The following is a 25938-nucleotide window of genomic DNA, read 5'->3' on the forward strand; positions in this document are numbered from 1 at the left end:
GCCACGGAAGGCAAACGCCGCGAAGCCCAGCGCGCACGCGGTCGCGGCGAGAAGGCCGGCGGGTAGCGCTGCGGGGCCGGGCGCCCTGAGAAGCCCGGGGCAGCCCCGAGAAGCTCCGCCCTCGCCTCACGCGGCGCTCCTCGCAACCAATAGGAACTGTCCCCGGGCCGCCTCTGCGGACGCTCCCGGCCCGCGCGCGGCTTCTCAGCCAATGGGAGCAGCCGGCGTCGCCCTCGCGGCGGGGCGGGACGGGGCGGGGCGCGGGAGTCCCGGGACAGCTCAGGCGCGGCGCTTTCCCCACGTCGTGTTCCGGTGAGCGTAGTCTCGGCTCCCGCTCAGCCCAACCGACGGACGATGGGGACTCTGGGCGCCCGGCGCGGCCTGGAGTGGTTTCTGGGCTTCTACTTCCTCTCCCACATCCCTATCACTCTGCTCATGGACCTGCAGGGGGTGCTGCCACGCGATCTCTACCCCGTCGAGGTGAGGGCGCCTTCGCTCCCGGTCGCCGAGGTTGGGGCCCCTCGTCGTAGCGGTTGCCCCGGCGTCCCCATCGCGTCCCCTCCTCGGGCCTCGCCCACTCCGGCTTCCCTCCCACTTTCCTTGGGTCCCGCCGGCGCTCTTTACCTCGACATCTTGGGCTTTTCTTTGTTTATCCCTGCGTCTTCTCCCAGGCTTCCGGAGGGGGGGGGGGGGTGAATACCTTGCCCCCTTTGAAGACAGTTCTCTCTCTCTCTTTTTTTTTAAAGACTCCCATACCCCAGCTCTAGTCAGCTGTCCGTATTTGAGGGAAAGGATCTGGATGAATGGGCTTCCCAGGTTGGCTCAGTGGGTAAAGAATCCGCCTGCCAATGCAAGAGATGCAGGAGACACGGGTTTGATCCCTGGGTCGGGAAGGTCCTCTGGAGGAGGAAATGGCAATCCACTCCAGTATTCTCGCCTGGAAAATCCCATGGACAGGGGAACTTGGTGGACTACAGTTGATAGGGTCGCAAAGAGTCCGAAGCCACTGGGCACACAAACACACACAGTGGATGAACCAGTGTCTAAATTACGAATTGGTTTTAAAGTTGTGTTTCCTGGGAGGGCTTTAAAAATATCGACTAATCGCAAAGAAATATCGTGCACGTAGAATTAGATGCGTCTATAAAGAAATTGGCAGAGAACGTCTTGATTTCAAGATTAGGATCCTGCAACTTCAAAATCTCGGAAGTAAATTAAGGATACCTTGCAAATAGGGCCTTTTTAAAAATTGTGTTTGAATAGGAATGATCGTTTGAGTAGAAATACAGGCAAAGGCCCCATTTCCTGGTTGTTGGAGAACATTCTTTACACTAATCTTTGCTTTAAATGCTTTTGATTTTTTTCAGGTTTATTTTCATGCCTGGACTCTATAACCTGCTATCGTGGAATTCCAGTCCTCAGTTCTACCCTTCTCCAGTTTGTCAGCAGAACTATAGGCAAGCCTGACTTGTCTACCTAAAGATTTGATTTTGCCTCTGTTTGTCCTTAAATGCTTTTTCTCTGCAAAGCAGGGGTTCTTAACCTGAGGCCCATGAACCCCTCGTGGGGTATGCAGAATTGTGTGTGCCCTGTGTTTTACATAGCTTCCATCAACTTTTTCAGGGGTCTGACCTTACCAAAAAGGTTAAGAGCCACTGCTCAACAATATACCCCCACTCCATAGTCTGGTTTGTTTCTAGCTCCAAGCGTAACTAGGAAGATCTCTGACCTACCTTTTCCTGGGATAAGTGTAGGCTGTGTGTGGCAAGAGCATTGGACTCAAGTCTGGGGATTTGGTTCTTCCAAAAACCTCTTGAGCGCCTTGGGCAAGTCAGGGCTCTTCAACTGTTAAGAAAGAGAGAGCTGAGTTAAATCACAAGCTCAAACATATACTAGGTATATTAGTTTCCTCTTGCTTCTGCAGCAAGTTACAAAAATAAAGTGGCTTAAAACAACACGAATTTGTTCTCTTTCAGTTTTTGAGGTCAGAAGTTTGAAATGAGTCTTGCAGGCCTGATTGCTTCTGAACGTCCTGGTGGAAGATCTGTTCCTGGCCTCTTCCAGTTTCTGGTGGCTGCAGGTGTTCTTGGCTTGTGGCCACGTCACATCAGTCTCCGCTTCTGTCCTTACTTTGCTTTGTTTTCTTTAGTTCAATCTCCTGCTGCCCAACGTTTATAAGAACACTTGTCATTACATTTAGGGCTCGCCAGATAACCAGGATAGTCTTCCCATTTCATGATCCTGAACTTTAACCACATCTGCCAAGTCACTTTTGCCAAATAGGGTTACATTCATACATGCTGGTATGATTAAGACTATTCAGCCTACTGCCTACGTCCAGGCGGTACATGATCTTGGCCAACAGAACTCAGGCAGGCTGACTGTTTACAGTCTCTCGTGTTTTGAGTCCCTTTACTCCTGGCCAGCTCGGTGACTCCAGGTAGCCAGCCTTTCTGGACTGAACAGCTGTTAGTTTCTCTCTCTCTTTTTTTAAAATTGGATGTGGACTGTTTTTGAAGTCTTTATTGAATTTGTTACAGTACTGCTCCTGTTGTATACTTTTGGTTTTTTGGCCTTGAGGCATGTGAGGTCTTGGCTCCCTGACCAGTGTTTAAACCCACATCCCCTGCATTGAAAGGCGAGGTCTTAACCACTGGACTGTGCCAGGGAAATCCCTTCCATATCTTTTCTGAATGTGCCATTCCCATAAGTCCTTGCTCACAAAATACAATTAAAATTTGTTCAAAATCATAAAGACCCCATTTAAACTTACATATTTGATTTGGTAAAGTTTTCTTAGCTTTAGTTTTTTAAGTTGACTTATTGTCGAAAGTGGGAGAAGGCAATGGCAACCCACTCCAGTACTCTTGCCTGGAAAATCCCATGGATGGAGGAGCCTGGTAGGCTGCAGTCCATGCGGGTCGCTAAGAGTCAGACACGACTGAGCAACTTCACTTTCACTTTACACTTTCCTGCATTGGAGAAGGAAATGGCAACCCACTCCAGTGTTCTTGCCTGGAGAATCCCATGGACGGAGAAGCCTGGTAGGCTGCAGTCCATGGGGTCACACAGAGTCGGACACGACTGAAGCGACTTGGCAGCAGCATTGTCGAAGGTCAAGGGCCAAAGCAGGCCATATCTGACCAGAAACTGTGTGTGTGTCTATCTTTGGTGCTATTTAAAGGCCTTAGCTGTACCCGGGTGTCTCAGCTTTGAAGGCCTGTGTCTCTAATCACTTTTGGTGCTTTGGGGTGGGCAATGATGAGTGTGTTGCTTCCATATGGGGAAATAATAATAATAAAAGCCTTGAGTTATTTTCAGATTCTCCTTGAAAAAATGCCGAATTTTAACATCTGTTGTGTTTTTCCTCCCTAAAGAGAAGAAATTTTCTCCTCGAACTAAAAAGCTTGTAGAGATCACATAATGGTTAGGCTGAAATTTGCAAATATCTTTCTTGGTTTGAACCAGATCAACTCTTGGGGAAAAACTCTTGAAACAGTAAGAATTCAGTTTGGATTAGGACACAGAGAGGATGGAAGCATTTTGTGATATCATTTGCATCTGGGTAGCATTGCTTCTATTAAAATAAGGAAAAACAGGTGAGCATCTAGGCCTGAAATCAGCCTGTGTGCTCACTCTAAGTTTAGAGGAGTGCAGGACCGTTCAGTAGCAGCTCTGGTCTAGAAATCCATGTGCATAGGCCAGGTGAATATTTTAATGGATAACAGTGCTAAGTTGAGTCAAGTGTGAGTCAGGTATAAATGGAAACAGTTTTATTACCTTTTTGGGGAATAATCAATGACTAGTTGCATGCTGAGATTGTAGTAAGATTAAACTGAACTCCAAGTCCGTATTAATTATATTCAAGTAATCTTAGCATTTACTGTGTGCTAGCCATTGTTCTAGGACTCTAAGTATTAACTGATTTTATCTTACCAGCAATGAGGTGGGTACTATAATTAGGTAACCAGCTTAGTGAGATTTAAGTGCTTTGCTCAGCGGCAGGCACTCTGCCCCCAGGTACCATGCTCTTCACTCTGCTTGGGGTTTAAGGGTGTTGACCCTCCAAACAGTTGAAAATCCACTTATAACTTATAGTCAGCCCTTGGTACTCACGTTCCTCCCTATCCTCAGATTCAGCCAGCCACTGACTGACCATGTAGTATTTACCGTTGAAAAAAAATCCGTGTATACGTGGACCTGCACAATTCAAACCCATGTTGTTCGAGGGTCAACTGTATTTTAAATTTTGCTATTATCATTCTGAACCTCTTAGAAATTACAAATTTCTTGTACAAATCTTCTTGGATTTATGAAATAAGTGGATCTGAGAGCATGAATAATAATTAGAAGGTGAAGTTCAAATGAATCAGAATGCCTTTTAAATTTTGTTGTAAATCTTTTAAAATAGGTCTGTCCCTCCAATTTTTTTTTTTTAAGTAAATCTAGAAAGCAAAAGAGGATCTTAAAAAACATTTAGTCCAAGTTGCTTGCTTTACAGATGAGAAAACAGAGTCCAGGAGAGATGCAGGGATTTAACCTTGATAAATATTTTCTACCACATTACCATCCTGAAAAGTGCTTAGAAAGAAGCTAAAGATATTTCCATAAATTTAAGTTTCAAGTCAAATACAAATTCAAGATCATTTGGTCAATAAATTGGCTATCTAGCTGAGGCCCTTCTGTCATTAATTATACTGTGTGTTCCTGGATATTTGCTTAAAGGTCACTCTCAGCAAAGAGCCCTCTTATTTCACAATAGTGAGTCTTTAGATTAAAAATTAACAGGAAAAGTATCTTTGGATTTTCCGTTGTAAGCCAGATTCCTAGCTTGGAAGTTGTCTTATAATATCAAGGCGCCATCCAGGAGGTTGAATGCCACAGACCTTCAGTAGTCTTATCTGGGGAGAGCCCTAGGCTTCTCTTGGGAGCACAGAAGGGGCAACCTCAGACCCCTTGCTTCCTCCCCCTGCCTCCCCAACCCCCCGGCAACATGGATCTGCATCTTTCGTTTTGACAGTGTTATCACGAAGCTGGGGTCCATGCTAGCACTGAGACCACTCAAAAAGCTATACAGTCTGTTCCTCTACAAATATCCCACTGATCTCCTAAAAAAAAAAAAACAACTTTTGAACTAGGGGAGTTAAGAATGAAGAGGAATTTGAGATTTGGAGATTATTTAAATTGTCTAAAATTGCATCTTCACAGAAGTTAGATTTACCTTCTTTCCATTCACCCCCCTACCCCGCCAAAAAAAAAACAAAAAAAATTCATATCTGTACTTGAGGAAATCTGGCCCTTGGAGGTTGGTGTTGCTGTTGTGAAAAGACAAACCTCAGGATGGTTTTCATATCATTTCTTTATAAAGAAGGATACTGTTGGCCAATACACCCGTTTGTGTGTTCAGCAAACTAAGAGCCTGTTAAGTGCCACTCGTTGTTCTTGACAGGCAACACACCTGGATGTGTGTTACCACAGATAAATTCTGGGCAGCACACGGGGGCTGGAAGAGCTGAGAAAAGCTGCTAGGTGAAGGTAACATTTGAGTTAGAGCTTGTGTGTGTGTGCTAAGTCACTTCGATTGTGTCCGACTCCCATGGACTGTAGCCCACCGGGCTCCTCTGTCTATATCGAATTCCCCAGGCAAGAGTACTGGAGTATGTTGCCATTTCTCACTCGGGATCTTCCTGACCCAGGGAGTGAACCTGTCTTACATCTCCTGCATTGGCAGGTGGGTTCTTTACCACTAGTGCCACCTGGGAGAGCTTGTGAGTTTTGATTAAATGACCGTCCAGGCTGCACCACTAAAGCCAGCTGTGAGTGCTTTTGGCCCACCAGCTGTGAGTCCGCTGCCCAGGGGCTGCGTGATGAGCGGCACGTCCGCAGGGTTGGAGCTGCGGAAGCCAGTCCTGCCAGCTGGCTGTACTCACCGTGTTCCTCGTCTTTTCCCAGCTGAGAAACCTGCAGCAGTGGTATATCGAGGAGTTCAAAGACCCTCTGCTCCAGACCCCCCCAGCGTGGTTCAAGTCCTTCCTGTTCTGCGAGCTTGTGTTTCAGCTGCCTTTCTTTCCCATCGCAGCATATGCCTTCTTCAAAGGTGAGTAAGTGAGAAATCCCATTTTTGCCCTGAGACCAGGTCTCAGAAATCTTTGGGGAAAGTTCCACCAAGGAAGGGGAGTGGTCCCTGAAGGATGTGTGAGGGTGATACAGGAGTGGGAATGGTCAGGATCAATCTTGGGAAGGGACATCAGTGTGGCTCAGGATAGTGGTCTAGGGTCAGTGGGGCTGCAGGACTGCCTCAGTCAACTGGAAATCTCGCACACATGCCACCTGAAGCTACTTTACAGATTGAACTTGTTCCCTTTTGTTTTCCTAGAATTTTTTGTTTTGGCTTTTATTTTTCAGCTGTGGGTAGTATCATACTGGCTTATAAGCAGTAGCAGCAAGTTATCTCTAAGTGGCCTGACTTCTCACTTAAAGATTATTCTTCCAGTGTCCCCATATGACTATTGTTTTTAAAAAGAAGGCGGCCATACCAGTGTTCATTGTAAATAAACTTATACAGGTTATTTCCCACTGGAGCCCTCAAATCCATCTCTTAGCAGAATCTGTTGATTCTTCTCATCCATATATACTTACTTAGCAGAGAGATGCTGCTGGCAGAGCTGCCCTGCTCCTCACCTCCCTCCCCACCCACTGTATTTGAGACCAACTGAGTTTACCTTATAATGGCCACTTTACTGCCCTAGAGTTTTTCTGAATTTCGACTCCACCCGTGTTCTCTGGCAGTCAGTGCTAGGGCTCCATCTGTCACATAAGGACTGCACGTTGGACGCTATTATATCATTTGTTTCCACTTGGAAAAGGAGGTAGAATGACTGAACTGAAGGGAGCAGGCAGAGACAGGGTGGAGGGTATGGCGGGCTCCCCTGGAGCCATGAGCAGGTCTCACCCGACTTTCTCTCCTCGCTGACCTCAGGAGGCTGCAAGTGGATCCGCACCCCTGCCATCATCTACTCGGTTCACACCATGACAACTCTGATTCCCATCCTCTCCACGTTGCTACTCGACGATTTCTCCAAAGCCAGTCATTTCAGAGGACAAGGACCTAAGACTTTCCAGGAACGACTATTCCTGATATCTGTCTATATCCCCTACTTTCTCATCCCTCTTATACTTCTGCTTTTCATGGTGCGGAACCCCTACTACAAGTCTGAGGAGAAAAGAAAGAAAAAATGAAAGAAATGCCCCCAAGGCCAGGGGAGAGGTGACCACTGGGCTGTTTCCTGTTGGACCCAGTACCAGGAACAGTGTTCAGAACCCATGTTTTCAGTAGTATCTGAACCACAGCAGCAGCAACACACATGAGCAAGACCCTGGCAGGAGGCATACCAAACCCTCACTTTCCAAGGGCTTTGACACAGACAGACTGACCACCTGAGGACGGGCACAGAGGTGTGGGCTAGGTGATTGGAAGTGGTGCCAAAGGTCTCCTCAGCATGTCCCCAGGTGCCACTGCAGGATTACTAAAAGCAGAACCAGACCAGAAATCAGATAAACCTCCAAGAAACATGGCCTGCTTGGCATATTCGTGAGTCATTTGACTCACAGGATACATGTGACTAAAACTGACTCATGAGTCTCTACAGAGTATCACTGATGAGCAAAATTGTTTGAAATTATACCTAATATTCATTAAAAATTGTTTCCTTGCCCCTACCCCTAGGTAGGGGTGAAATATTCTGTAAGAGGTTATAAATTCAGTTTTAAGATTCAACCTTGGCATGACTTTCAGTTGGAAATGGGTCAGACTGGAAGGTATATTGTTTCTGTCCTAAAACAGGTCATCCCAGGAGAAGAGAATTTTTAGAGTCTCCTTGTTCATTCTCTTTCTAAACCTTAGTCTTCTGTTAGTTTTTACAGACCACATGAGTTCCTTTCCTCTGAGGTCTGGTGTCTCAAACCTGAGCTGGAGGAATGCTTCCTACTGGATAACTTCCTCCTACCAAACAGTTTCATAATTCTTTGTCCTGTACCCACTTGGGGTAGGGGTGGGGGGCTGGCCATGACAGGTCCAGTGTGTGCATATAAGGTCTCTTTATTTGGTATCCTGCTAGCTTTAAGTTCATACTCGAGGCCGACTCAAAAAGGCTTGTGAACGCACATGAAAAATGGTAGATGCTGGTCCTGGTTAGTCCCCCCTTTTTGCCTGTTTTGCTTACAAGCCCTAATGGTCTGATTTTGGGGAATATCATCTGACTCGTGTGTCTGGTCAAAATAAAGGTAGCTGCTGACTACTGCCTGGTTTTGTTCTGTGGAGTCCAGGGTTCTTACAATGGGTTAATAAATGTACACTTGAAGGGCACGGAAAAGAGGTAGATCAAGCCATTTGAAAATAATAATTTATTGCTTTTCCTTCCAAAGCTTTGTGAATTTACAAAAAAACAAGTTGACAGGCTGCTCAGTTGAGACTGAGAATGCAAGAGGTGAGAACCGGGACCACGATGGCCACTGGATGTTCGCCTGCAGATGTGCACTGACATCTGTAACGGACTCCCCCAGGTTTGCTACTGCCTTCAGCGGGGCTGCAGTTCCTCACACAGCTTCTCACGTGACACACTTGGGTCACTGGCCAAGTCATGGAATGGTACAGAGGTTTTTTTGGTTTGGGGGTTGTGGGGGTTTTTTCCTTTTTTTGCCCTCCTGCTAGAAAATGAAAATTTCATTTCATTTCTGAAAAATAAATTGGTCAATAAACTCATTTTGTTCTGCTTCTACTTTACACAAAGCTTCATATTCAACCCGATACCTGAAAAACAAAATTGTTAGAGGCTCTCAAAATGGAGAAAATAAACCATGAACTTAATTCTTCCAGAGAAGAATAGAAGTGATTTAGATGATTCCAAGAAATGGTGTGAGTTCAAAATGAAGTTAGTGAGGGCAAGAGAGAGAAATGAGGCAAAGCTCTGCCTAGGCCCACCCCTGAGAAGTCTGCAGCCCTGAATAGCTTCCTTGCAGAGAGCCGGCCAGCTCCAGACACTCAAGTGTGTGCCCTCAAGCTATGAGAGGTCTGTCTGACATTAACAAATTTTCTTCCCATCAAATTAATTTTTAAAATCTTCAAATCAGGATGATAAGACACTATTCCTGGGAGAACAATGATGAAGAGCAAGGGTAACAGGTGACCATTCAAGAGGAAAAACAGAATTGCAGTTGAGTAAAGAACTTGCTTTACGACAAAGCTTACCTTTCAAGCTGCATTTTCTTTTCTGCTATTAGTGCCTGAAGTTGCTGCTGTTGGGCTTCTCTCTGTTTTGCTATAGATTTGAGCAAGTTCCGAGCACCAATGGCCTAGAAAAACATGATATTGCCAAAGAACGTCATTACTTCATTAAAGTTCTCAGTTGGGGAAGGAACCATGGGGCTATGGAGTGGGGAGAGGTCGAGCTTCAGAGTTTTAGGAGTAAGTCAGAAGAAGGCTTAACCTCCTGATCCCAAAGTGCCTGGTGAGAACAGAGCTGCGGCTGAGCATCTGCAGACCTAGGAATCGAGGGCCTGGCACACAGTGGCCCATCTGGTGCGCCACTTAGCCTTGTGGCCTTTGCTAAGTCATCTATACTCTGCACGCCTTCATTTCTTCATTTATAAAATGAGGGTCAGGTCAGTTCAGTTGCTCAGTCGTAAATGAGGGTAAACTACCTATTCACCGTATCTCAGTGATGATGTGAAGATTGAAGGAAACAAAGTATACTGGCATGTAAGTTCAATAGTGGGTTAACTGGACCAGGAATTACTTATTTTTAAATTGCAGTATAATTGATATATATTAGTTTCAGGTATACAACATAATCATTCAATATTTGCACAGGCATTCTTATTTAAAATCCTGTTTTAATTAAAGAACCCCCCATCACCTAGCCCCCCCACAACCAAAAAAAATAAAAGGGGACTTCCCTGATGGTCCAGTGGTTAAGAATCTGCCTGCCAATGCAGGGGACATGGGTTCAATTCTTGCTCCGAGAAGATCCCACAGGCAACAGGGCAACTAAGGCTGCGCGCAGCAACTATTGCCACAGCCACTGAGCCTGCACACCCGAGAGCCTGTGCTCCGCAACGGGAAGCCGCTACAGTGAGAAGCCGCACACCACAGCAAAGAACGGCCCCGGCTCGCCACAACTAGAGAGCCCACACAGCAGCAACGAAGACCCAGCACAGCCAAAAGTAATTTTTTTAAGAACCAGATTAAAAAAAAAAAAAAAGGAGGGGGGTGGCCAGAAGGATGAGAGACTAGTGAACCAGGCCAAAAGTTAGACAAAATACTTGCTGATCTTACCTTCATCTTCTCATTTTCTGCTTCCTTTGCAAGCTGGTCAACAAGCTCAATTAAGCCACCAACTATTTTCTGAAATTGGCCAATTTCTTTCGTGGAAAGAAGAACAAAAACAAATGTTTTATTTTTCAGCCTTCCCACTCTCCCTCAGCATTTCCTTGTGGCGAGAGGGCAGAGCTAACCACCTCTTCTAATTTGTGTGAAAAGCCATTTGGTGTCTGACAGCCTTGATCTGAACCTAGAGAAGGGTGGCTGTGAGCCCAGAGCTGGGTTGGGGTGTATTGGGATCTTGAGTCCCCACTGAACCAGCCAGAAGCTGTAGCTTGGGCTGTGAGGCTCCTGATGGGCGCACCTTCGGATGGACCGCATCCTGCTGTCCTAGGAATGACAGGAAGCACAAAGGGCTGACCTCACGAAAGGACTGCCTCAGCATCCGAACGCTGCCTCTGGACAAGCCACAGGTAAGACTAGATTTGACTTGAGGACTGGGGGCTTTCCACCTGTGACCAGAGCTAATAAAAAGCTCAAAGCATTTAAGGAGTTAATCTCATTTGTTCTCTTCAGTGTATAGTGGAACCCGTGTTACTGAGAAGTAAACTAAGACCCAGAGGGTAGGACAGCGTGCACACAGCGTTCAGAAGACGTGTGAGAGGACCCACCACCTTCCGCCAGTCAAGCTCTCTCCAGAGCCGATGGACTCCCCAGAAGGCTCAGATACAGGCTACATCTGCTCTGTTTGCTGCTACTGGGCTTGTGTGGCTGCTGGGACAGGAAGCATGCTGGCTATCACTAGCTTAAACAAAAAAAAAATGACTTCATTGAGTCTTTTGAACTGCCTCTCCAAACTCCAGGTGATCAACTCTCCAAACAATGGCAAGTCTGCCACTGAGAACACTATTTCTCCCAAGCAATCAAATCCTAACTCTCTTTCCCACCCCCAAGTCATGGTTCTGAAGTTGAAGGTTCCTGGGATGGCCTACCTAAACAAACACCGTCCTGTCTCCACTACAGTGTTTGATCGGTGCCCTGGGACTACCCGAGAGCACAGGAGGGCTCGCAGACAAGGTGGGTAGCACATGGGAATTCAGGAGGGCCGGGTTCAACCTCCTGGGAGACAGCAGCTCCATTTGGGCAGGGCCCAGAGCTACAGTCAAGGGGTGGGGGCAAGACACAAAGCTGAGTGGCACCATGTCCCCCCAGACGACACTCACTGTCCACAAAGTCCTTGCACTCCTCCTTGAGCTCTATGGTCTGCTGGGAAACCTCTGGGTCCAACACCCGCAGCTTGTTCAGCTCATCAAAGTGCAGCCCTGCTTCAGCCAGGATGTCCTTGGCCATGGCTGTAAAGAAACCAGCCCCAGTCCCCGATCACTTCCCAGCCCCTCAAGGAGAAGCCAGCTTCCAGCCCAGCCCCACTCCTGGTCCCAGACACCAAGGACAAAAGCCCAGATGTTCCAAAGGCTCCCCCTTCCCTCTGCCTCCGCCTCTCTGAGCCTCACCTGTTTGCCTTCCAGCTTCCCCAGAGAAGAGAGGTTCTCTGACAGGGTCAGCCAGGGAGAGGTGTGTCATAGGAGCAAGGGTCAGGAAAGAATAAAGTCCAGTTGCTTGTCACAGGCATCGTTCATTCAACACACATTCCTGGAGTGCCAACTACATGCCAGCACTGCTAGATGCTGGGGGTAAAGGTGCGTGCAACATGGTGCCTGCCCTGGAGGAGCACAGAGTGTAGCTGGAGGAAGACAGACATGGACACTGCAAAGTTATACTGTGTTAAGTGCTTTTACAGAAATATCACTAAAGAGCTGGAGGAGAAGAGAACAGTTAACTTGGGGTGAGGGAGTGACATGTGAACTAAGCTGGGAGCCATAAGCATATTTCTTTATCCCCAGTTATGTACCCAAAAGGACATAAAAGAGCTTTTCAAATATAGTGCTGGAACATGAAAGACAAGTAAAAGAGAAAATTGGAGTGAATTAAAAATTAGGGTTAAAAATAAACACAGGAAAAAAACCCACAAGAAGCCAGGGGTAAGAATATTACCCATAATGTATGCCACAGGTACACCTGCCTCAACTGGGACCCAAAGCTGGGTCAGTCTCTTTCTAGCGGAAAACACAAAAAGGAATGAAATATCAGCGAGAACATGCCAAGTAAGGAGGTCAGAGAAAGGCATTCCAAGCAGAGAAAACAGCCTGGACAGGAGCATAAAGCCATTGAAAGGGCCTATTCCTGACTAGAAGTTGAAAGGACATGATGAGAGGGAAAGCCGGATAGAGCCAGATCAGAAACACCCTGTGGGCCAAGCTAAGGAGTTTGGCTTTTTTTCCGTAGACAAGAACCAACAGAGGTATCTTCTCCCTTCCCAGGCCACCTCGCATTCCTGGTCCAAAGGATGCCTCAGTTCTGGGAAGGAAACACTGAAAACTCACCCTCATTCTGGCTTAAACACACATACAAAATAAAAATAAGAGAGCACATGCCCTGTCTAAAAAGGGAGGCAATGCTACTTAGGTCTAGCTCTTGGCTGCTACACCAACTTGGAAACCCCTGGTGTTCCAAAGGCTACCACAGCCTGGCCCTGCACCAGTCCTTCCCTCCCATCTCTCCCAGCTTCCCCTGTTTCCCTTCCCAATACGTTAGAGAAGTTCTGTTCTGAATGGGGCGATTCTGGGAGCAACTTGCCGGGGTAGGTATACCATATAAAGAGCAATGGTTAAAAAGAATTAAGTTCCACTGTTGCCAGAAGTGATTTCAAGAGGATCAGAAATCCAGATTTACGTATGCAATCTGACTTTTAAAGAACAGTATCTCCTTTAATTCAAAAATTTTAAGAAAAAAAAACACCCAAAACCCACATCCAAGATTGTGTGGGCCAACTAATGCATGTCTAGCTGTGTATGGCCCAGGGCCTTTGGCCTCACTGCAGTCCATTCAAGTAAGTCAGCTAGCATCTTCCTTTTGAAACACTTTAATCATTCAGAGTTCCCTTGTAATTGGGCCTTTTAAAAAGATCTGTCTTCCTATTTGTTCTGTTTGCACATATAGTCTAAGCCAGGGGCCCCCAACCTCCGAGATCTAATGCCTGATGATCTGAGGTAGAGCTGATGTAATAATAATAGAAATAAAGTGCACAATGAATGTAATGCACTTGAATCATCCCAAAATCATCACCCCCGCCCTGCCTCTGCCCCCTGACCGTGGGAAAACTGTCTTCCATTAATCTGGTCCCTGGCGCCTAAAAGGTTGAAGACTGCTTGTCTGAGCATTTAGCACCTACCAGGTGAGTGGTAAAGAATCCACCTGCCAAAGCAGGAGACACAAGAGACACAGGTTCAATACCTGCGTCGGGAAGGTCCCCTCGAGGAGGAAATGGCAACCCACTCCAGGATTCTTGCCTAGAAAATTCCATGGATAGAGGAGCCTGATGGGCCGCAAAAGAGTCATACACAACAAGCGACTGAGCGCACACACAAGTAACTAACCAAACTGCTTCAAATAACCAGAGGGCACAAAGATCTGCTTCAATTTGCACTCCCTTCCCAGAGAGCTTCCCAGATAAAGTAGTCAAGAAAATGCTTCAGTGCTTCAAGTTCCCAACCTCTGGACAGACAGTAAACAAATAATCACAAATTGTGATAAAAGTATGAGGAAAAGCACATGGTGCTACATGAAGCTGTAGCAGAAGGATAAAATTCATGTGGACACAAAATTACCCCCCAAAATTGCAAACAAAAGTCTTCTGAAAAAGTGACACGCTGAGAACTAAAGGCTGTCCAGAAGTTTGTCAAGTGAGGGGAGGAGGCAGAAGGAAAAGCATGTGTGAAGATGCTGAGGCTGAGAAATGGAACCTGTAACAAGAGCCAAGACGCTAGTGTGGTTGAAAGGCTGAGCAAGGGAAAAAGAGAAACGGGATGAGGTGAGATGGGAAGGCTAGGGCTGGATGGCGGAGGGCTCTGAAAGCTGCAGTAATGAGCCTGATTTTCTCATAAGCGTTTAATGGGCAACCAGTGGATTCTCAGCAGAGTGGCATAGTCAGATATGCCCTTTAGAGAGATCACTCAGACCCAGGATAGAGAATGGGTTGCAGGAAGAAAGAGGAGGGAGCTACAACTATCTTGCTCATCACTGTTAACCTAGCATCTAACATGATGCCTGCACAGAAACTGGCACTCAGCGAATGTATGTGGTATGAATGACTGTGAAAACAGAGCAGGCTATTTCAGTAACCAAGGCTTGGAGCTGAAGAAAAGTGTTCCGATTTGAGATGTTTTGTAAGTCGAGTTGATAGGACTTAGTAAAGGATGACTGAGGCAGGGGTTTGGGGAGGAGTGAAAGAGAGTCAGGCAAGATTCCCGCGTACCTGGCCTGAGCCAGCTGCACGGCTGGAAGAGATGTTGAATGAGAAGGGTCAGACCGGAGAAGAAGCAGAGAACGTTCAAAGTCGATTACCGGATTCTCTCCCAACTCCCACCACACGCGCATCTGAGGAACACCGGGCACAAGAGCCGGACTGAGCTCTAGGAAGATGAGAGTGGTGACGCGTTCTCCTCCAAACCCACCCCCGGGCTCTCCCCGGACTCACGCTGGGCGCTCCGAGCAGGCTCCACCCGTGGGGTGTGGGGAAAATTAGGAAGACCTGGGTGTGGAGCTCGCGTCTTCACTATGTAAACTCTGTGAACTTAATCTGAGACGCAGTTTCCTAAGATAGTTGCGAGCAGCAGCGCGTAAAGCTCCAGGCCCTAGCCGGGGGTAAAACCGCTCCCAGAGCCTGGCGGAACTCCCACGTTTCTTTCGCCCCGGGATTGCTTTTTCTCGGGGTGCAGGCCTGTTAGGCTCATCTCACCCCGGGCCTGCCCCAAGCCCGCCAACCCAGGGTCACGGCCTACCTGTTCACTCCGCAGCGACAGCGCCGGCGACCCAGGCTAACGTCGGAAGTCAGCGCCTCTCTCCAGTCGGCTGCAGCCGACACCCTGCCCAGCAGCCTCAGCCGCTGCCACGGTGACAGAACCTGTTTACCTCTAACGTCACTTCCCGACCCCGGAAGCACTTAGACCCATCAAGCCCGCAGGGCCTGCTGGGAAACAGAGGCCTGAGAGGAAGGATAACTGCCTACGAGCCCCAGAGCCTTTGCGCCGGAAAGGCTACCGGAAGTAGCTATGCTCTCAGCGCAAAATACTCTCAGGGGCCCCTCCCTCCGCCCTGATTGGGTGCTGGGTCTGCCCCGCCTTCTAGTCTCAGGCTCCAGCCGGCTTGGGGCGGAGTCCTCGGGTGGAGGATGTGAGTTTCGGCCCGGGATTGCTGGAGCTCTAGGGGCCACAGTTCGGGGGCGGCACGGTGTCGACTTGCAATCCGGCTGAGGGGAGAGGCGCCACCGGGAAGGGTGAGAGCCGAGCCGGTCCATGCCCTAGGGGAAGGGATGGTTGGGTCCTGGGCTGAGCAAACAGAGCCCCACGCGGTCTTGGGGAAAAGGCGTGGGACGGCGAAAGGGGGGTGGAGAGCTCAAATCCTCCCCTGGGAATGGGTGTCAGAACCGGTTTCTGTTTCTCAGTAGTGAGAAGGGGTACGAGTTGGGAAAGACTCTACACTGTCATGGAGAGGTTGGGTCTGTTTTAATTTCCCCACGCCTTTTGGATGTAGCAGAAGGATTACACCTTGGATTTTCTGCTAGATCCGCCCTCTCTGACCAAGATCGGCTCCTCCCCTCGCCATCCCTGGTGTGACGAATTTCTGGGACCTTCTTTCCTTAGGACCCCATCTTCTAACACCGCCGTGATTGTTTGCCCGTTATTCCGCTTAGGTTCCCATTCGCTTTGCCTAGTGTGACACAGATAGGCCCCGAGCATCCCCAAATACCCACACACAAAGTCCGGAAGGAAGAGCTTTCAGTGGAAACTTCATTTTCACTGGAATTACCTTCTGGGGCGTCACCTGCCACAGGATTCCTGGAACCTATTGGCCTGGGCAGAATCTGAGCAACTGAAATCTCAGCCGACGTCGTCCAGGGGCTCAAAGCAATTGCTTTGTTGGAAAAGAATAGATTAGTTTGGATTTGTCTTCCTTTGTTGGCAGCCGCCTAACCTTTGGTGAGCTCCTTTTCTTTGATCTTGGGGAAATTGGGGCTAGACACAAAATGCATAGAGAACTTGTTAAAACCTGTTAAGGGGTGGATTTATTCCTTCCGGGTGGGCAGAGTTTGGTAAAGTAATCTCATACCATTCAAGATTACTTACTGATTGGGCAGTCTGCTGGGGCGGGGCGCTCATCTCATCCATACTGTACAAACCACCAAAGGAGTTCAGCATTTCATACAGCACCTGTCCTGGCCCTTCCTTGGACATTCTTCCCAGGTTGGTCAGTCACTCAGTCATGTCCAACGCTTTGCAACCGCATGGGCTGTAGCCCCCCAGACTCCTCTGTCCATGGGATTTCCTGGGACAAGAATACTGGAGCAGGTTGCCATTTCCTTCTCCAGGGGATGATCCCGATCCAGGGATTAAACCTGCATTTCCTGTGTTTGCAGGTAGGTTCTTTACCACTGGCGCCACTGGGGACCTACTTAAATCTTTTCGGGAACAATTTCAGTCTAACAGATTGACGAATACTTACAAATGTGCATGGCATTGTGTTAAGCACTGCTTGGAGAGTGGAGTAGTAAGTGTGGGAAAACCAGTGCACTTCTTCTGGGTTACACTTAGAAGAGATAATGATGTAAACTTCAGCATGCTATGATGATGAAGTGAGGTCATTTCACTTTTTTTTCTGACTCCCATTACCAGCACTGTAGTCCAAGCCTTCCATCATCTCTTGCTTAGACTTCTGGTCTTCACACTTGCTCTCTTGCATTCAGAGTCCACTCTCTACACAGTAGTCAGGGTGATCTTAGGTCATATTGCTTCCCTGCTCTAAACCCTACAGTCGATCTTCATTGCAATTAATATAAAATCCACTCTTCAGTGTGATCCGTCCCTGCCTTCCCTGACTTCGCATCCAGCCATCTTCCCCCTTCTTTCTTTGCACCAGCCACCTTGGCCTTATTTCTGCTTCTAAAACTTGCGTCTGACCGAGGAACTTTGCACCTACTCTTCCATCTGTCTGGAATGCTTTTAAGAGCTTAGCTGGAATGTCACCTTCCCAAAGAGCCTTACCCTGGCTCCCCATCTAAATGAGTCCGTCTTCCTAGTCACTCGCTTTACTAAGTACATTTTTCGCTTCTTAAATTGCCTTCTTTTTTCATTTTCTTGTTGTATGTGTCTTCCCACTATGAGGTTAGCTTCACGGGACTGACTCTCTTGTTCTCATCTGTATCCCCAGCACCTGGCACAAAGCAGGGACACAATAAATACTCTTATTATTTTTATTCTTGTTAATGAACAAGAATATTCACGTTTCTTTGAATTCCTGAAGTCAAGGACAGTATCATTTCATCTCTTCCTCCTGCTTAACTTGGTAGGCACTCAATATTGTTTTATTGACAAATGAGTTAAATGAGCTGATGATATATATGCCTTGGGTAGTACCTGGAACAGAGTAAACATGCAAAGAATGTTGGCTTTTTGTTTTCTCTTGGTGAATGAATTCTACCAATTCTTCATGTAGAACCTAGATCACAAAGGGTGGTCTGGCTTCGCCTTCCTCTGCTCTCCTTGCTTCTCTGTCCTGTAAACTCCTGTCAGTGTTTCAGTTTTCAAATCACTTAATTGTTCTTAGACTGATTATTTGGTTCTTTTTCCCCATTCGTGTTGGGTGGGAAGAGAGGAGGAGATAGGGCTGGGTCCCCTCTCAGGAAAAAAGAAGCAAAAATAGCCATCCTGTAGTTGTTCTAGCCTGAAAAATGGTGACAATTTCAGGAACTCAGGGCAGGGCTGATGCCAAAAAAGAGGAAGGTCAGGAAACCTCAGCGGGAACCAGGATAACCTCTGCCAGGAACACTGGCCAGCTCCCTCCAGCCTGGCTCAATCTGTGTTCTCCTGAAGTTGCTGTTACTTGTCTTCCTGAAGCCAGACTCTGGGTGGTGCTCAAAGGAAGCACTGGTGCAGGCTGCCCCGAGCCTGGAGTCATTAGAAAGGAAGTGCATCCTGTCCCTAGGACTCCTGGGAAACTCCTAGGCTGGCTGGATTCCCAGGTTTGGCTGGAAATCTTGGATCCTGGGAACCTCGAGAGGGAAACAACTGGAGTCTAACTGGTGGATCCCCAGGGTGAGGTCTTCTGCTCTGCCTAGTCTGTTCCTGGAGCTATCTCTAATTAGCTGCAAGAGTTTGCTTGACCTCTTTGTTACCCAGAGCTGGGAGGAGTCTCAGGGACACTGATGAGGTGACCAGCACTGGGTTCTGGGAAACTCTGCTCCCAGACCTGGTAACTGGTACCATGAAGAACAGCAGGAATGTCTTTTTTGTCGTTGCCTAAGGCTCAGCTTCTGTCAGGGAGTCTTGGGCTCAGAAGGAGAGAATGACTGGATGGTCAGTGTTTGTCTTCCTGTCCCCTCCCAGCTGCGGGCTCTCCTCCACTGACTCCTGTCTTCTCTCCCATGTCCTGCTCACAGCGCTGAGAGTATGAGGCTCTGGCCTCCACTGGCCACTCACTCGTGACCCTTCCACCACGGCGGAGCCTTCCAAGCCAACCTCCTGCCGTGTGGTGATCTACTTGCAGCGGGAGATGTCGGGGGATACCTGTCTGTGCCCAGCCTCGGGGGCCAAGCCCAAGCTTGGAGGCTTCAAGGGAGGAGGCCTGGGCAACAAATACGTCCAGCTCAATGTGGGCGGTTCCCTGTACTACACCACTGTGCGGGCACTAACCCGGCACGACACCATGCTCAAGGCCATGTTCAGTGGGCGCATGGAGGTGCTGACCGACAAAGAAGGTGAGGCGTGGGGGCCTGTTGGGCGGGGTTGGGGTGGGGGGTGGGAGGAGGAAGTGACTTCAGAGCATGGCCTAAGCCTGGCAGATCTGGAATCTAGATTCACTTTTCTTCTTCATGTAGTACAGGACTCCTTCACCTGGAGTTCTTATGCAGCTTCAGAATTCTCTGAAACTGTACATGGAATGTTGTGTGTGTACATATTTTTCAGGGAGAAGAGCTGTACTTTTTAAAAAGTTCACACGGGACTAGATTCTTATAAGAACCATCACCAGAGTGCCTGAGCAGTGGGCAGAAAGCAGGCAGGGCTGGGTGGGAGTGTTGCCAGGAGGTGGGCCTGGAGGAGCTGTGTCTTCTTGGTTTCAGGGAGGAGGGGTGGAGAGCAGCCATGGACCTCAGAGCCGGAGGTTCCTCCTGTTACCCTGTGCCATGGGCTCTGTGCTCCTTATCACCTGCCACCAGGCTCGTCAGGTGGTTTTTGCCTGCTGTCTGCCCTGAGGTACCTGGAGACAAACAATAACCCTCAGGGGCCTGTCTGAATCCCTAGGCTGGATCCTCATAGACCGATGCGGAAAGCACTTTGGCACCATCCTGAATTACCTCCGAGATGACACGATCGTCCTCCCTCAAAACCGGCAAGAGATCAAGGAACTGATGGCTGAAGCGAAATATTACCTCATTCAGGGTCTGGTGAACATGTGCCAGTCTGCCCTGCAGGTGCGGAGGCAGAGGCAGGGCGGGCTGATGAGGTCGGGGTTGGCTCCCTCCTTCAGGGACGTAGGGTGCAGTTCCTGGAAGGCCACATGGCACATATGAAATGATTCCAAAACTAGTTAGACACACCGTGTTACCCAGGCCAAGCAAGCTGGCAAAGTGAGTGAAAGTCGCGCAGTCGTGTCTGACTTTGCGACCCCATGGACTATACAGTCCATGGAATTCTCCAGGTCAGAATACTGGAGTGGGTAGCTTTTCCCTTCTCCAGGGGCTCTTCCAACTCAAGGATCAAACCCAGGTCTCCCACATTGCAGGCGGATTCTTTACCAGCTGAGCCATAAGGGAAGCCCCAGCAAGCTGGCAGCCAGTCAGTTTATAAGGTGATGGACTCAGGCGGAGTGACAGGACCCTGCTTCTAGTTTATATGCCTAGGTATCTGGAGTTTAGGTTTCTGGAAATGGGGATCTGCTTGCCAATTGGCAGTTTCTCCTGCCAGAGCCTCCTATCTCTATCTGATGCCTCAACAAGCAGGGGGTGGCCATGGCAGAGGGGCTCTGACAGCTCCTGGGAAAAGCCTGGCAAACAGAAGATCTGGAAAAAAAAGGCTTGTTTGCTGTGTGTCACCCAGGACAATAAGGACTCCTACCAGCCTGTGTGCAACATCCCCATCATCACCTCCCTGAAGGAAGAGGAGAGGCTCATCGAATCCTCCACCAAGGTACTGGGACCTCCAAAGGGTGGCCAGGGGTGGCAGGCTGGGGGTGCCAGGTCCCCGGCCCTCACGCTCTCTCCCCTCACAGCCCGTTGTGAAGCTGCTGTACAACAGGAGCAACAACAAGTATTCCTACACCAGGTAAGGGGCACCCTGGCGAGGGTGGGGGATGGTGCCCAGGCAAGGGCTGAGTGGACAAACTGGGCAGCAGACTCAAGGGAAGCCACCTGCACGCCTGGCACAGTTGGCATGAGTCTGGGTCTCGGGAGAACAGAGCAGAAGGGGAATCAGAGCCAAGGCATCTGGAACTCAATGCGGGGCCCTGGCCGGGATGGAGACAAGACTGAACATGAACGTGTAACTCAACGTGTGTCACGTCAGGCAGTGGGCCAGGGGTTTTCCCCGCATTCTCTTACAGGGGTGGGAGGCCAGGCGGCTGGAACTCCTCTTGAGGCAGCCTTTGTTCTTTGCATCCGGGCCAGTGGCCTCCTCGTCCTGCAGTGTCCTCTCAACAGGCCATAGCTAGGTACAGCTGAGGCTGCAGGCCCTCAGTGATTCCCCGGGGCAGACATATTGCTAGGGTCACCCCTGCAGCAAGGGAAGGAAGCTGACTGCCGTCTTAACAGGAAGACCTGTTGAGATGGCAGTCAGCCTCCTTCTTTTTGGGCCTGCTGAGAGGAGGCCCTCCCTCAGCTCTCTCTGTTGTAACTTAAGTCCAATTCACCTCCTTCCCCTCAGAGGCCCCCAGATTCACAGGGGACCCCGTGACCCTTTCTCACCATCCCTCTGGCGTCCTGACTTTCCCTCGTTTTGTGAGCACGACAGGGGAGGGGAGGGCTGGGGAGGGCCCAGCCTGCACCACCCTTGTGCTGGGCCCTCACTCCCAGGCCGGTGGGCTCTCACCGGTTTTTCAGCAACTCCGACGACCACCTGCTGAAAAACATCGAGCTGTTCGACAAGCTCTCCCTGCGCTTCAACGGTCGCGTGCTCTTCATCAAAGACGTCATCGGTGATGAGATCTGCTGCTGGTCCTTCTACGGGCAGGGTCGGAAGCTGGCAGAGGTGTGCTGCACCTCCATCGTGTACGCCACCGAGAAGAAGCAGACCAAGGTACAGGGTTTCCGCCTGCCTGTGTGCGGCTGCACCTTTCACCACCGGGCGCACATCCTGCTGTTTGCCACACTCACCGCAGTGGTATCGCTCAAGAACAAAAGCCAATGCAGGGAGTTCAGGAAATGCACAGAACTCTGCTCTGGTCAGCTGAGGGGCAGGGCTGTTGACCAGCGGGGGTAATTGGAGTTGGCCCAATTCAGATCTGAATCCTGGTCCCAAAGTCAGTTTTCTGATTTTGGATAAGACATTTAGACCATCTGGGCCTCAGTTTCCTCATTTGAAGATCTGAGAATGGAAGTATGAATTTAACAGAACTGTTATGAAAATGAGACAGTTCTGAGGAGAAGCAGTGCAGGGCAGGAGAAATAGCTGTTCAGTCCTCCAGCCCTTGCTGGTTGGGCATTCCTGGTCAGTCAGCTTGTCTCTGCAGTGACAACACACTACCAGGCACGAGTAAGGGATTTGATAGGAGATGACAAATTCAATTTTTATAATCTGTAAAACGGAGACTAGGGCTGTTAGAAATTTAATTCTCTATATATACTCACATATATATATTCTATGTATATACACATATATTATATATATATATATATATATATAGGATCTTGGGGCTTCCCAGATGGCGCCAGTGGCAATGCAGGAGACACAAGAGATGCAAGTCCGATCCCTGGGTTGGGAAGATCCCCTAGAGGAGGAAATGGCAACCCACTCCAATATTCTTGCCTAGAGAATCCCATGGACACAGGAGCCTGGTGGGGTGTGTCCACGGGGTCGCAAAGAGTCGGACATGACTGAGCGCACATGCACAACAAACCCAGCTAACTCTCCCCAGGCTGCCAGCAGATGGTGCCTCCCCAGAGAACAGCTGCCCCAGTGTGTTAAGGAGACGAAAGACTGCCAGGGTGGAAGGGCGGCTTGTCTCGGGGGAGAGCTGTGTGCATGTGAAGGGCTCAAAGCAAGAAGGCTTTTTTGTTTTCTGTGTGCCCGGCTCTCTGCTCAACACTTTACAATCTTCATATAACATTCACAACAGTCTCTTAGGTCAGTGTTAACATTTGGAAACTCAGGCACCACAAAGTTAAGCCTGAGACCCCACAGCTAGTAAGTGGGGGAGCTGTTTGTACCTAGGCCTGACCACAGAGCCAAGGCCCTGACCTCTCCACATACTAGTCCACTGGTCTGGGATTGGGTGGGGCAGGGTATTAGTCTTCTGCATCTTTATGTCCATAGAATACATCTCCTCATGCCTCCTTCAGAGGACACCTCCACCCGCCCTCGCAAGACAGAAAGTCATGTCTCTTGAGAGACTTCTGGAGGCCTCATGGAGTTAGCAGGGCCAACGGCCCTGACATGCTGTGCCCTCTTTGGGATGAAACCTCATGCTGTTCTCTCGTCCCAGGTGGAATTCCCAGAGGCCCGAATCTATGAGGAGACACTCAACGTCTTACTCTATGAGACCCCCCGAGTCCCTGACAACTCCCTCTTGGAGGCCACAAGCCGGAACCGCAGCCAGGCTTCCCCCAGTGAAGATGAGGAAACCTTGGAACTGCGGGACCGTGTCCGCCGCATCCACGTCAAGCGCTACAGCACTTACGATGACCGGCAGCTCGGCCACCAGTCCTCCCATCGTGATTAATGAGACCCTCCTGGAGTCAGGGCACGGGACGCCCCATTGCCCCTCTTGTGGAGCCCCGCCCCCTCGGCCACCCCACTCTGCTGCTGGCTGGGTCTCTGCCCCAGCACCCAGAGGCACAACAGGACCTGCCCAGGAGGTCAGAGGGCCTGAGCAGCGGAGGGCTCGAATTTCTCTGCCCGGCTCCCTCAGCACTTCAGGACTGGCCCCTTTGCTCAGCCCCTCCCTTTCTGCCCCTGGGCTGAGTGGACTGACCTGTCCACCTCCCATTGGGAGCATTCCCCTCCTCCCTTGGCTGAGCACACCTTTGCTCTGCTGAAGGCTACTTTAGGCCTCAGGGGAGGCCCACGGGGAACGGGTCTCTCTCTGAGGAAGGTGGCTTCTGGTGCTGTGGAGGCCCAGTTTCTTACAGGAGGTGGGGCTCCTTTTTTCCTAAGCACAGGCTTGATGAGTTACGTTTTTAACAAATCATCTAGGAAATGACTAGTTTTTAGTTTTAGTTGAATAATGAGGGGACTGGGTATTTCTGCTACCCCTCCCGGGTTCCAAGATCCATGGTAAAGCAGAACCCTTGGCCCTTTTGCTACCTTTGGGATCTGTTTCTTTAAGCACTTTGTACTTTTATTCAGGAGATTTGTAATCTGCCCTGACCCACGTCATCTTCTGATCTAATCCCCTTTTCCCTGTAGAGTCAATCTAAGGGAGGGGAAAGAAGCAATAAAAAAACTGACCAGCTCTAGCTTTGCCACAGTGGCCAAGCAGCCAACCCAAAGAGCACTGACGGGGTGAGTTTGTGTAAGTTAGGACCTGTGGTCCTAATAACACCCCTAGAAGAAAGGATCGTTTACCCCCACATCTTCAGAGTCACATATGCACTGACTTTTAGGGTCTTACATGACTGTTCTCTTTGATTCTCTCGCCCTTGGCTCTGAAGCAAGCTGTTCTCACTTACTGTAAGCTCAGAGGGCCGATGTGGTGGCAGGGGGCAGGAGCTGCAGCAGGCAGGCTGGAGCCCATGGGCCCCACACCCACCTGCCCGTCATCCGAGGACAGCAAACACAGAGCCCTGCATTCCCGGGGGCCCCACTGAGGTGGTTATGCTTGGCCATCCATCCCCCCGCCCCCATCCATGTTGTTGGTTTTGGGGATGGTGGTTCTGCCCAGTGGTGAGTCCCTGAACAGAGGAGAATGTGTGTAGCCTAAAAGCCTTGAAAGGGTTCTTCATTTCTTTCTTGTTGGGTAAATTTGGCTCTAGAGATGCCGCACCCTTGGGTAAGGGTGCAAGTTCCAAGCTCCTCTTCAGGGCTTCGGTTTTCATTCCCTTCTGTTTGGCTTGGCCCGCGGGCAGCTGCCTATCTGAATTCTTTTCTAAAGGAATGCCACCAGGAAGGAGCTGTTCAGCCAACCTAACAAACCAGCACTGCACTCAACAGTACCCACTCAGTCAGGAAAGGACATAGCTGATCAAGTTCATGTCTCTTGACTACTCTGACCATAGCTAAGTGGCTGCTTACAGTTGAGCCTATGGGCAAATGCCAGGCCAGGATTAGTAGACACGAAGACCTGTGCTAGGGCAGGAGAAAGGTGACTCTAATCAGGCGTTTTACGCTAGTCGTACTCTTGAATGTATAGACTTTCAGGTGAGGCACCTTGATGGTCAGCTATGAACGGTTCTTCAAGCCTTCACTGGAGTAATAAGATGAAGACAAATCCATTTCTTTGGCCAGATTCCAACTCTGGGTTTCCCACAGTGACTGGAATGCTTCTGCTTGAGGCCACCAGTCTGTTTCCTCAGCTGCCTTCCCAAAGCCCGTTAATACTCAAAAAGTCCCAGCTCCCCACTGAGGTATTTTAATGCTTGTCCCTTAACCTCCCCAGTCCCTGGGCCTCTCTTCACTGCTGGGACTTTGAGATCCTCAGCTGTCTCAGTGGTGAGCAGTCTTTTCTTCCTGAGACAGCACAACAGTCTGGGACTCTGGGCACTTATCTCTTCCAGTTGAAAATCTCTCTTTGGTTTTAAAATACTAACATTGAACTCACTGAAGTAATCTTAGCTTTTAAAGTCAGACTGTGTTGTAAGGGTTTGGGGAATTTTGAGTTTCCCAGCCCCATTCAGAAAATGCTCTTGGCTGTGTAAATTTTTCAATTCTGAGCAGCCCTGGGGAATGTACACAAAAAGTGTGGATCAAGGTTAAACCTTGTCAGTTTCTAAGAAAACTGGAAGCCTGCTGTTAACCACACGGGCCAGCATTAGGTTCTGATCTATTACCTGACCAGGGTCTGCTGAAGGATGGCACAGGTCCTGGCATGAAAGAACTTCTTTATCATGTAACTACAATTCTCTGTTGCTCAGCATAGGTGATGGAAGCAAACACTAATTTCTAATAAACCTGTGTTACACTGCAGTGCTTCAGAGCCGTGCTTACAGGGAGTAGAGCTTGGTCACTCACTGCTGTGTGGCCATAATTCATGTATTTCTGTTTACCACCTGACCTGACCTTCTCACTGGGGCCTATGCCCCATTGCACTCAGTTGCCCTGCAACCCAGGCTCCCCCTGGTGGAGGATTAGTGAAAATTG

The 25938-nt window shown here is 49.1% G+C and overlaps 3 protein-coding genes across 11 annotated transcripts; 2 read left to right on the forward strand and 1 right to left on the reverse strand.

Annotated features, from left to right (window-relative positions):
* Positions 1–284: 284 nt before the first annotated feature.
* On the forward strand, positions 285–8299 carry TMEM97 (transmembrane protein 97). Its single transcript, NM_001034403.1, has 3 exons — positions 285–480; positions 5953–6097; positions 6980–8299. Exons 1-3 carry the CDS (start codon positions 355–357, stop codon positions 7237–7239), a joined length of 531 nt encoding a protein of 176 aa, NP_001029575.1. The 5' UTR covers positions 285–354; the 3' UTR covers positions 7240–8299.
* An 89-nt stretch (positions 8300–8388) lies between these two features.
* On the reverse strand, positions 8389–15350 carry IFT20 (intraflagellar transport 20). 5 transcript variants are annotated; one of them, XM_059877786.1, is made up of 7 exons: positions 15217–15350; positions 14691–14812; positions 11830–12059; positions 11542–11670; positions 10334–10419; positions 9248–9351; positions 8389–8809 (listed from the first exon to the last, which is right to left on the reverse strand). In XM_059877786.1, exons 3-7 carry the CDS (start codon positions 11897–11899, stop codon positions 8728–8730), a joined length of 471 nt encoding a protein of 156 aa, XP_059733769.1. In that variant the 5' UTR covers positions 11900–12059; positions 14691–14812; positions 15217–15350; the 3' UTR covers positions 8389–8727. The 5 variants fall into 5 exon arrangements, with proteins under 5 accessions (XP_059733769.1, XP_005220128.1, XP_059733770.1 ...); XM_005220071.5 differs by having other exon boundaries at positions 14691–14847; XM_059877787.1 differs by lacking the exon at positions 11830–12059 and having other exon boundaries at positions 14691–14847.
* A 237-nt stretch (positions 15351–15587) lies between these two features.
* On the forward strand, positions 15588–25764 carry TNFAIP1 (TNF alpha induced protein 1). Of its 5 annotated transcripts, none has more exons than XM_059878187.1 (9): positions 15588–15710; positions 16128–16413; positions 16678–16850; positions 18870–19187; positions 19732–19901; positions 20527–20616; positions 20699–20751; positions 21525–21720; positions 23126–25764. In XM_059878187.1, the coding sequence occupies exons 4-9, from the start codon at positions 18983–18985 to the stop codon at positions 23360–23362; spliced, it is 951 nt and encodes a 316-aa protein (XP_059734170.1). In that variant the 5' UTR covers positions 15588–15710; positions 16128–16413; positions 16678–16850; positions 18870–18982; the 3' UTR covers positions 23363–25764. The 5 variants fall into 5 exon arrangements, with proteins under 5 accessions (XP_059734170.1, XP_059734171.1, XP_059734168.1 ...); XM_059878188.1 differs by having other exon boundaries at positions 16268–16413; XM_059878185.1 differs by having other exon boundaries at positions 15588–16413.
* The last annotated feature ends 174 nt before the right edge of the window (positions 25765–25938 follow it).

The sequence above is a fragment of the Bos taurus genome, chromosome 19, assembly GCF_002263795.3.
Source record: "Bos taurus isolate L1 Dominette 01449 registration number 42190680 breed Hereford chromosome 19, ARS-UCD2.0, whole genome shotgun sequence".
NCBI lineage: Eukaryota > Metazoa > Chordata > Mammalia > Artiodactyla > Bovidae > Bos > Bos taurus.

What these genes read in the sequence shown, in the direction of transcription:
- TNFAIP1 (XM_059878185.1), top strand. Translation starts at nt 18,983, where the DNA reads ATGTCGGGGGATACCTGTCTGTGCCCAGCCTCGGGGGCCAAGCCCAAG. An exon ending in AACAAGTATTCCTACACCAG is followed by an intron (nt 20,752 to 21,524) that starts GTAAGGGGCACC and finishes CCGGTTTTTCAG; the next exon opens with CAACTCCGACGACCACCTGC. An exon ending in CCGAGAAGAAGCAGACCAAG is followed by an intron (nt 21,721 to 23,125) that starts GTACAGGGTTTC and finishes CTCTCGTCCCAG; the next exon opens with GTGGAATTCCCAGAGGCCCG.
- IFT20 (XM_059877786.1), bottom strand. Translation starts at nt 11,899, where the DNA reads ATGACACACCTCTCCCTGGCTGACCCTGTCAGAGAACCTCTCTTCTCT. An exon ending in CAGAAAATGAGAAGATGAAG is followed by an intron (nt 9,352 to 10,333) that starts GTAAGATCAGCA and finishes ATGTTTTTCTAG; the next exon opens with GCCATTGGTGCTCGGAACTT. An exon ending in AAGAAAATGCAGCTTGAAAG is followed by an intron (nt 8,810 to 9,247) that starts GTAAGCTTTGTC and finishes TTTGTTTTTCAG; the next exon opens with GTATCGGGTTGAATATGAAG.
- TMEM97 (NM_001034403.1), top strand. Translation starts at nt 355, where the DNA reads ATGGGGACTCTGGGCGCCCGGCGCGGCCTGGAGTGGTTTCTGGGCTTC. An exon ending in GCGATCTCTACCCCGTCGAG is followed by an intron (nt 481 to 5,952) that starts GTGAGGGCGCCT and finishes GTCTTTTCCCAG; the next exon opens with CTGAGAAACCTGCAGCAGTG. An exon ending in AGCATATGCCTTCTTCAAAG is followed by an intron (nt 6,098 to 6,979) that starts GTGAGTAAGTGA and finishes CGCTGACCTCAG; the next exon opens with GAGGCTGCAAGTGGATCCGC.